The sequence below is a fragment of the Pyxicephalus adspersus genome, chromosome 10 (assembly GCF_032062135.1).
Source record: "Pyxicephalus adspersus chromosome 10, UCB_Pads_2.0, whole genome shotgun sequence".
NCBI classification, from domain to species: domain Eukaryota; kingdom Metazoa; phylum Chordata; class Amphibia; order Anura; family Pyxicephalidae; genus Pyxicephalus; species Pyxicephalus adspersus.
The window spans coordinates 4985610-4996362 of record NC_092867.1 but is presented as its reverse complement, the minus strand read 5'-3'; the positions used below and the strand labels follow the sequence as shown (position 1 = coordinate 4996362).

At 42.5% G+C, this 10753-nt stretch overlaps 1 protein-coding gene across 1 annotated transcript in view; it reads right to left on the bottom strand.

Annotated features, from left to right (window-relative positions):
- The window catches only part of VWA2 (von Willebrand factor A domain containing 2), a 32059-nt gene that overhangs the window by 4104 nt on the left and 17202 nt on the right, over positions 1-10753 (bottom strand). The window contains exons 6-13 of the mRNA XM_072424219.1: positions 9646-9755; positions 8675-8869; positions 7871-8004; positions 7296-7428; positions 6035-6090; positions 4703-4810; positions 3303-3881; positions 1802-2353 (exon numbers count right to left, since the gene is read on the bottom strand). Coding sequence (XP_072280320.1) covers positions 1802-2353; positions 3303-3881; positions 4703-4810; positions 6035-6090; positions 7296-7428; positions 7871-8004; positions 8675-8869; positions 9646-9755 — 1867 coding nt within the window. The remainder of the gene's footprint in view (positions 1-1801; positions 2354-3302; positions 3882-4702; positions 4811-6034; positions 6091-7295; positions 7429-7870; positions 8005-8674; positions 8870-9645; positions 9756-10753) is intronic.

Here is a 10753-nt window from a genome sequence, read left to right as displayed (position 1 = left end):
GCCTTCCCACCTACCTACCCCATACACGGCCTTCCCACCTACCTACCCCATACACGGCCTCCCCACCTACCTACCCCATACACGCCCTCCCCACCTACCTACCCCATACATGGCCTCCCCACCTACCTACTTTATACACGGCCTTCCCACCTACCTACCCCATACACGGCCTTCCCACCTACCTACCCTATACACAGCCTCGCCACCTACCTACCCCATACACAGCTTCCCATCTACCTATCACATACACAGCCTCCCCACCTACCTACCCCATACACAGCCTTCCCACCACTCCTCTTCTGCAGTCTCTCTTTGTAATTCTCTTCATTGGCTTCCATTTCATCTTAGTATTAAATTCATCTCCTGTGCTTTACCTTCAAATCCCTCCACAGTTATTGTCCCACTTACCTTTCTGTCCTGATAGAAAAATACCCCCCCAGCCACTCTCTTTACTCCTCCAATGACCTATTAATAACTTCCTCACACGCACGGCTCCAAGACTTTTCTAGAGCTGCCCCGACTCTCTGGAATGGTCTTCTCGTCCTATTCCTCTTGCTCCTACTTTCTGCTCATTTAAAAAGAGCCCTCAAATCCCAACGATTCAACCTCACCTACCCGTCTTCTTCTGTCTCCCAAACCCTCACTACTTCCACCATTGCATATTCCCCCTCCTATTGTGTGATACTTCACACCCACCTCCTAGATTGTAAGCTCTTCTGGGCAGGGTCCTCTCTTTCTCCTGTGTCACAGTTTGTATCTGTCTGTTATATGCAATCCCTACAGCGCTGCGTAATATGTGGGCGCTATATAAATACTGTTTAATACTGTTTATTATTAATATTATTAATAATAATAATAATATATAATAAAGATCCTTTTATTTTTCTTCCTCTCCTCCAAACATCAGACAATACCGGCTGTTGTGATCATTTGTGCTGCACAGCAGATGTCAAAATTCAGCCCTTGGGCTAAGTTTTGCTGCTCAAAAACGCTTGCAAAAACTGGTGAACATTGAAACAAAAAGATCCATTCGTAATCCTTTCCTTTTTTTCAGGAAAGAGGCGGAATCATTGCTGTGTGTTTTTTTTTGGGCACTGTCCAGTTTACCTCTACCTCCTACACAGACTTCAATTGATGGCATTTGCAAATTATTAATATTATGCAGTATTTATATAGCGCCGACATAATATGCAGCACTGTACAAAATCCATATTCATATTACTAGCTGTCCATCAAAGCAGCTCACAATCTAATGTTCCTACCATAGTCATTACCACAGCCTAAGGTCAGTTTTAGATGGAAGACAATTGACCTAACTGCACGTTTTTGGAACGTGGGAGGAAACCGGAGAACCTGGAGACAACCCACACAAACACGGGGAGAATCTGCAAACTCCATGCAGATAGTGTCCTGGCTAACTCAAACCTGGGACCCAGTGAAGCAAAGGCCAGGGTGCTAACCACTGAGCCAAATGTGGGCCTGTCATTGTGCAGTGGTGTCACTGTCACATTCAAAGGTGTTTATTTTAAAACATAGTGTGATGGCTTATTTCAAGGTTTCTTTCACCATTTTTAGGAATAGGGCTATGTTCCATCTATGTGCCATCTTCTTCCTTCTTCCCTTCCTGAATGCAGCCTTTAGTCATCTTAATTGGGTCAGGGTGACATAACTCCCACTTTCTGCAATAACACCTTAACATTTTTATTAGTGGAATTTATGACAAAGTTATTGTTGGGTAAAAGTAAAGGGGGTGTCAGGTAGGAGAGCTGAAGACACTAAGCTAATATAATAAGTACGTCACCTTCGCACACTCGCTGTACAATGTCATCTTCGTATTGGCTGAGCACATTGTAGTTCGGTATATGAGTGAGGAATTTCTCCGATCCCACTATCCTCAGCAGCGCATTCCTCTGAATCTTCCCTACTCCAATGGCAAAGACGGAAATCCCGTTATCCCGCAACTTCTGGGCAGGAACTGCCGCATCTTCCGCTCCGCGCCCATCACTCAGCACAATCACGGCTTTCTTCACTCCGGGCCGAGCGCCCTTCTGGATGGACATGACATCGTTGTGGATGTGAAGGAGAGCATTTCCAATAGACGGTGAACCTCCCAGGTACGGTGCACGGTTAATGGCGTTGATGAGGCCCGATACCGTTTCATGAGCGTCCAGACTGAAGGTGGTCTCGGGTTGGTTACTATATGTGACAAGTCCCACCTGGGTGATATCTCGATTGATGTCAAACTGGAGGGAAACCATTGTGACAAAGTTCAGCAGACGATTGAAGTTTTCCTGTCCCATACCAGAAGATCCATCCAACACGAAGACCAAGTCCAGAGGTTGTGCCTGGCAGCCTGCAAGAGACAGCAAAATATCAAATATTCAAGGTGAATTCATTTTCTTATTTCTTCAAAATCCTGACATTTATTTTAATTTAGCACAGGTAGAGGAACCCGTCACACAGGTCAGTGGTTTGGACATTATTAAATGCAGAGGATCAGAACGGCATATTATAACCGCATATTTTTATGATAAAAGATAAACATTTTTCAGGATATAAATGAGAGCTTCTGATTGGTACAATCCTGGTAGGGGTATATCCAGCATAAAAGTATGGAGTCATATGGTAATTCAATTAATTCACTCTGGCCTTTGCAGCACTGGGTTCCAGGTTTGAATCTCAGCCAGGACACAATCTGCATGGAGTTTGCAGGTTCTCCCCGTGTTTGCGTGGGTTTCCTCCCACATTCCAAAAACATACAGATAGTTAATTTGGCTTTGCCCCCAAAATTGACCTATGCTATATTATTGGCATATGACTATGTTGGGGACATTGGATTGTTAGCTAATTTGAAAGACACTTAGTGACATGGCTATGGACTCTGTACAGCGATGCAGAATATGTAAGTGCTATTTAAAAAAAAATCTAATAAAAGTTTAGGTCAATCCTCTCAAGCTGGTAGAAGTGCTCAACCCAAAGGTCCACCTTTAGGTTTTGACCAATCCCAAGAGTTATTGCAGAAAGAGACAGGGGATGTCCCTTTTGCAATAATGCAACTTACCTGTGTGATCGATCCAGGTTGCTGGCAAAAAGCTGAGCTGTGCACGCTCAACATCAGCTTTAGTTGCCAGGGAAGCCCAATATTCCGAATGCCGAGATGACATATGGGTATGTCCTCCTAACATGGCCAATCAAGATGCCAAAGATCATTTGAAAGATGATGTTGCCTTTACACTGACAGGTGAGTTAGCCAGGATTAGTTCTGCATAAACTATAAATATACCCCATTTGGATTTCCTCACCTTGGGAGTCGATGCTGCAGACCCTCTTCTGAAGCTGAGGCAGCTGGTTGAAGAGTTTCTGAGGACTATCATATGTTATCAGGTTGTGTGGATTGGCCACAATTTCAGCCATCTCCTCTTTATTCGTCTCGCTAGAGACACCAATAAGGAAGACTTCATGGTCCCTGGCATACAAAGCCGGCTCCGCCACAGAGTCCTGAGATGTGGATCCAGTGAGCAGCACCACAACGCGAGGCAGGTCATCTCGGATATCAGAAAAGCCCGGCGTGCTCTTAAATCCGTGCTGTGTGATGTAACGAAGGGCTTTTCCTGTATACAGCCCACCTCCCATAAACTGCATGGAGTCCACCAACTTCAGAAGCTCAGCAATGTTCTCGTACTCATTGATCTTCACCACCATCTGCACGTCGCTGCTGTACTGGGCCACCCCAACATTGACCGGGGATTCATCGGACAACGAGGCTTGTATGAAACGCTTGAGGAATGACTTGTGCCGCATGAAGGTCTCCAAGGTGGAGGTGGACGAACTGTCCAGCAAGAACAGGAGATCGATGTTACACTCCAGACTTAACTTAGGAGCTGAAAGAAAGATAGGGCTAACATTAGAGGCAAAGCATGACACAAGTGGTGGGGTATTAATTAATAGGTTAATTATTTAGTATTAATTAATATTTTCTCTTCTTCATATTCAGTATAGCATAGAAGAGCCTTTTAACAACCATCAGCTTATATCTCAAAAATAAGAGGAATACTCCTGATTTACAATAGGTTGGGCTATGCAGTTTTTTCCCCCAATGGCTAAATGTACATCAAGACTTGCCAGTGTATAGTGCAGTTATATTATAGTTTACAAGTATTAGAGAGCCATTTACTTTAAACTGCATACAACTGTTTTTGGCGTGCATTTAGAGCTGAACTTCGGGATTAGCAAATGTTGTCCAAGATTAGTGCAGTCTTGGTGTTTTCCTTATGAATTTCTTTGCAGTAATCCAATGTACCCCTTTGCTTCTGTGCAGGAGCTGCCTGTAAAAGTGACCAGGCACTGTTGCTCTCCCTACTTGTGCACAGTAATTGGTCTTGGCTCCGCCCTCTCCTTTGGGGATTTAGGCCCCTCCCACAGCTATGTTCTCTGCATAAACTATATACAGCCCAGTGATAATGTCACTGCTACTTTTACATGGGGATAACTAGATTTGAAAAGGCATTTGGTGCACACAAAGTAGATTGACATTGTAGAATATATTTAGAATGGTTTTATACCCAACTTTAATAGCATTTGCAAAATTTTTTTTTTTTTTGGGACACTGGAATTATTCTAAAAATGACATAAAAAATATTAGTTAGTTGATCTGCTATTTTACATATAAAGAAAAAAAAAGAAAAGAAAACAGAGCTCTTACCACACTCAGAGTCACCTCCAAAGCCAACAGGACAAATGCAGTGATACTTGTCTGCCCCCTCTGGGATACACGTGCCTCCATTCTTACAAGGCTGAGAGTCACATGGATCTGCAGGAAATAATGTTTATATCAATGTCCCACTTAAATTTTCCTTGCTAAAGCACAGACCTTTCTCTCCTGTGCATGCAGGCAGTTCTGACTTTTGGTGTGCCTGCTCTTTCAAGTTTTATCAGTTTTCCCCATCCCGCCGGCCAATCAGGAAATAGCCTCTTAATATTCTCTGACTATTTAGCTAGCTCAGACACGTGTCTCCACTAGTCCTGAGCCTCCTAGCTCTGCTGAGCATTTCCTCCACACTTGTTGGGTAATTTAGTGCTCTCCCTGTCCAACTCCTGTGTTAACCCCTTGTTGCCCAGTCTGTTGTTTCCAGCCCACAACCTTGTGTTGTTCCAATGTTCCTCTCAGTTTGTGGATTCCTGTGTCACCTGGAGCTCCTGTTGCTTCCAGGGTCTCCTGTGTTCCCCATGTCGCTGGTGTCTGTTTCCTGGGTCCCTGGTATTTAACCGCTGGTTTGTGACCTGACCTCTCTTGCTTGCTGCCTGTCTGGACCCTGGCCTTCCTTGACTATTCCCCTGCCTAGTTATTTGGTACTGTGTATCATCTTGCCCTGCCTGGTGTGCCCAAGGACCGCAACCTAGAGGTAACCAGTAGCGCAACATCCTCAACACCACAGGTTTTGGAGAAGACCTGGTTACTGCTTAGACCAGTGGTCGCCAACCTTTTTGGTCCGGCAGACCACTAAAATCACCGATTACCAACCGCACATGCGCGGGGAGCCGTATCTCACTCAAAGGGGGTGACGTCATTATAGCATAACCACGCCCACCCTTCTATCACGGATCTGAGCCTGGGATGGTAGAGTGGGCAGGTTGTGTGCAGGGGCCCCCGCCCACCTCCCTGAGCCAAGAACTGTACTGGGGACGTGGTCCAAGGCTCTGGCCGGTGCGTTCCCCCAGCAGGGTCCTTTTCTTGACCCCCCTTGGGGGTGCACCGACCAGAGCCACAGACCATCAAAATTTTCTCCACGGACCACTGGTTGGCGACCAGTGGCTTAGACTCTGCGTCTTGGCCCTTCTCAGGGCTCAAACCATTTCTGTACCGTAGCGCCCCCTAGTGGCCCTGCCTCCCTAAGCGTGACAATCAATATTAGAAGTAATATCTGATACCGTGCATCTAATGGTAAATGGTATTATTAAAACCTGTAAAACGATTTTTACACCCAAAAGGTAATAAGATAATGAAGTGGGAGTATAAAACACATATGGGAATTACCTGGGCACACGGTACGGTGGCACTCCGACTGATGCTTTGTGAAAAATCGTTTCCAGCTGTGATATAAAGACAGAAATGACATACTCTTTATAAGTCCCTGCCTTGGACACAGACCATCATCATCACCCTATACAGAATACCCCAGCAGCAAATGAGGGAGATTTTGAATCTAAAGATTTGGTCATGGTGTAGCATTCATTGACTGGCTGAAAGGCCTCTGGAGGGCTATTAAAGGATAATTAAAAAAAAATAGAAAAGAGTAAGCGAGTCACACTAATATGCCTAAGTATAAATAAATAAATCACACAAACTTTAACAATAAAAGCCAACACAATTCAAAAGTATAAAAACTTCTCCTTAATCAAGGCTTTACAAGACGTGCTGGGCAAGTCAAATTGGTAGCAACCAAGTGCTGGGTCCTTATTTTCCTGCAAACCCTATACTTAAGGTGAGAATACAAATAGCCAGACAGGTAGACATTTAACCCGATGAAGGAAGGGGATGGGGGTGGGGGGCAACCACGAAACATGTTCACCTGTATTGTTGACTTGAATAAACACAACTGGAATTAGTGAATTTCAGTCTTTGGTCAATAACATAGAGGCAGTCCCAATGGTTATTTAATAGGATAGCAGTCACCAATAAAATGTTTTCATGTGATAAATGTAATTAATATTAAAAATTATTTATTTGATCTAAATAACAATCAGTTCACATAGGAATTGTGTGATAAAATTCTCCACAGCCACTGAAATCCTAATGGCACTTGTTAGCCCGCAGAAACTTTCTCATATATTGAATAGTGAGATGTTCAGATGAACCTATAATATGTTTTTTCTTCTTTTTATATGCTTTAGGACATTATGTAGATGTTTTACATGTTGTTTAACTTTATCACCTATGTTTGTTTGTTATTATTTGGAAAACCTTTCTCAATAAAAATCTATTGAAACAAAATTCTGCCACAGCCGATCGTTTTAGTCAGAACTCATTTTGAGCTTACTAAAAACAACAAAATATAAGGTCTTTGGTTTATGATTTGACTAAATGATTGATTTAATTATCACATTGATACATGTGTGACCACCTTCTTTCACTGTGCATTGATTTTCCTACCAAGTCTGTATTGTAACAATGTCTGCAACTGGGTTATGTTTCTGGAATCTTCTAGATGCAGATCTACCTGGTCTCACAATATACAGGGCAGTCACACAAAGGGTGAATCTCCAGTCTGTGAATAAAAGGGATTAAAATAAGTCACCTGTAGAAGGGACAGTGTCCAGCAAGCACTCGGCTTGGTGTGGCTGAGCCTCTCCAACACACGTAGTTTCCAGTAAGTTCTTTCACCGTCTCCAGAGTCCGCCGCTCACATGGATAAGACTGGATACTGCACCCTGAGGAGCCAGAAGTACCAATGAGCATTCCAATAAAAACCCCCATATAAGATCTAAAAGAGCTGAAATCTAGGATTAGCAAACATTGTTTACATACAAAATCTATGTCTAGTCTAGGCTTTCCCCCCTTCCAGATAAAATAGAAAATCGAGTGTGGGGACATATGACAGCCTAATATCTTAATATGTAACTGTGCAAATATCAGGTCTTTGTGACTCCTAAAACTGTAAGATAGTAGGCTGTCATATGCCCCCACACTCATTTTTCTATTTCATTTGGAAGGGGGGAAAGCCTAGACTATATAATGGCCTGTAATAAGATATTTGGATTAACTGAAAAGTATTGTGTTTCTTTTGCCATTTTCTAATTTCATTACAATAATTTTCCTAAATAAAGCCCATTCTATGACCGTGAAATCCAAGGGTGTCAAAGGGAGCCTTACCTGCAGGAACCACGCTACATTCAGATGAATTACTCAGAGAGCTGCACAAACCATTTACAGCATCGTCCACATGTTCAGCAAAGAAAACGTGTTCTTCCACCTTGTCACTAGCCAGAGAGTGAAGTTCTGACCATCTGTGAGGGAAACAAGAGAACAATTGTAACAATCAGGATTATTATTATTTTACAGGATTTATATAGCGTTAACATATTACACAGCGCTGTACACTAAATAGGGGTAGCAAATGACAGACGGATACAAACAGTGACATAGGAAGAGGAGAGGGACCCTGCCCCGAAGAGCTTACAATCCAAGAGATATGTATTGTCCTTCTTTTTACATATATTTAATATAAGACCAAGGGATGGTCCGAGTAGGTTTTAATGCCAAGTTTTTAAAGTGTCCAATAAAACTCAGGTCAGCTCCTGATTAACAGGGAGTCCCTAATGTGTTCCTCAAAACAAACCAACAGCTCTTGTACCTTTTTATTCTTCTGCAAGCAGTCAACTTTTCACCCAGTTACAGGCAATTACTGCTGATCCCCTTCTTCAATCAACTTTTTTAAAAGACTGTGCGCCGCTGACAAGAAGGTCCAGACAACAGGTAATACATTTATTGGGGACTGTATGCAACCAAAAGGTTTGGTTACAGATGTTTGATGTATAAAAGATACAAACTTAGGAGCCCATGACAATGTATGAATTACAAAGTGTACAAGTCGACAGCTCTGCCCAAGCTGGGACATTGGGAGTACAAAGTGACAACCCAAGATCAAAGGTCTTGAAACATTTGTAACATGCTTACCTTGGAAACCTGACTCCAATAGCAAACACCTCAATTCCATTCTCTTTTATCTGTGCCACTGGACCACCAAGATTTCCCTGAGATTTGCCGTCTGAGAGAATAATGAGAATTTTTGGCACAGAAGAGTCTCGTCCTCCTGGGAATCCCTTGCGGAGAATGTATTTCAGAGCCAGACCAGTTTCTGTGCTGCCTCCTCTAGGAAGAGGAGAGGAGGAAGAGAAGAAGAAGGATGAGGAGGAGGAGAAGAAAAAAAGAGGAGAAGAAAAAAAGAGGACAAGAAGAAAGAGGAGGAAGATGGGAAGAAGAAAGAGGAAGATAGGAAGAGGAAAGAAGAGAAAGAGGAAAGAAGAGAAAGAGGAGAAGGAGAAAAAGAGGAAAAGAGGAGAACAAGAAAAGAAGAAGAAAAGAGGAAAACAAAAGGAAAAGTAGAGGGGGAGGAGAAACAGAAGAAGAGGAGGAGGACAAGAAGAAGAGGTGATAAGAGGAGACAGAGAAGACGAGGAGGACAAGAAGAAGAAGGGACAGAGAAAAAGAGGATAGGGAAGGGAAGAGGAGGGATAGGGAAGGGAAGAGGAGGGTGAGAGAAGAGGAGGAGGAGAAGAGAAGTTGGAGAGGAAAGAGAATAAAAGAAAAGAAAATGTGAGAGTAAGACAAGATTTAATTAAAAAAAAAAAAAATACAACTCATTTGCAGTATGGACAAAGGAGACTTTATTACGACAACCCCGGGCCATTAAAGTGTATACTAAGTTTTATTAACTTAATATACTTAGTTTTACGAATCCTGTGAAGCTATAATTTAATTTGTGTTCTTTGAAAATTACCCCCCCCCAATCACCCACCATGTCAGATTGATTTCAACTACCCTCAATTACCCCATGAAATGCCTGATAAAATAAAAAAAAAAAATCAACATTTGTTATTTCAGCAAATTTTTAATTTTTTATAAAAATACCACTAAATAGAACATACTTGAGAGTAATGGCTTTTATCTTCTTCTGAATGTCTTCTTTAATGAAGAATGAATCAAGGTGGAATTCTACCTGTGGCGTTGCACTGTACTGAATGACCCCCACTCTCACCTGTAGAAAGGAAAATAATCACTTCAATTCAATTAAGGCGAATCTACTAGAATCATGTTATATTTGCTGCTTAAAAAATTTGGAGACTGTTACAGAAACCTTGCATAATAAAAACAGATCCACACCATAGTGAATCACCTTCGAGGAGGTAAAAGTGAAGGTCAGCCCAAGAGATGCAATAGCACAGAGTTGCTACTGTACCCCCCCCCCAAAAAAAAAAAAAAGAAGCTGGGTTGAGGTTGTGGAATTGCACACCAGTCATAGTGCTCATGCTGACCCCTGTTGACCTCCGAAAGTGTCTACAATGGGCATCAGGGCTCAACTATGCAATAGCCTGCTCTGATGAATCAGGTGGATTTACCATGCATGTGGATGGAACCGGGGGACTAATTATGGGAAGATGGCAGGCTGGCAGGGACGTTAGAATGAATTATGGGAAAAGGCACACCAGGAGGATCATTGGGGTGCATATTGGGAGAAAGCAGGCAGTGGGGACAGCAGGATGCATACCGGGAAGAAGCTGTTTCCTAAAGAGACTCAGTATATAATGTTCCTAGCAAACCTAAAGATCCATTTTTGGAGGGGGGGGACCAATTAACCTTCCAATTGTGACAGGTCTTTTTTGATATATTTAGTCTGCTGGCATTGTATACGTACTGAGATTGCTCTCCGAGTAAACACTGACTGACCCCAGCATAAAATGAGGCTTTATTTACTGTCCTCCAGTAATTTCAGGAACCATTTTTCTCATTCCTTAGAGAAGTGGCCTCTCAGACGCTGATCTTCAGCACTTTGCTGGATTAACAGAGGAATTTTAATTCTCTGGGTAATGCTGATGAACATGTCACACTGCAGATTTCAATCTTTCAACGTCAATATTACAAGCAGAGCTTAATATTAGGCTTGCTGCAACAAAGAGCCAAGGTTGAAAAACAAAGGAGTGAGAAACTTTTTTAGTATTTGTACTGATGAAAGATAAATACTCTATACTACTCCAG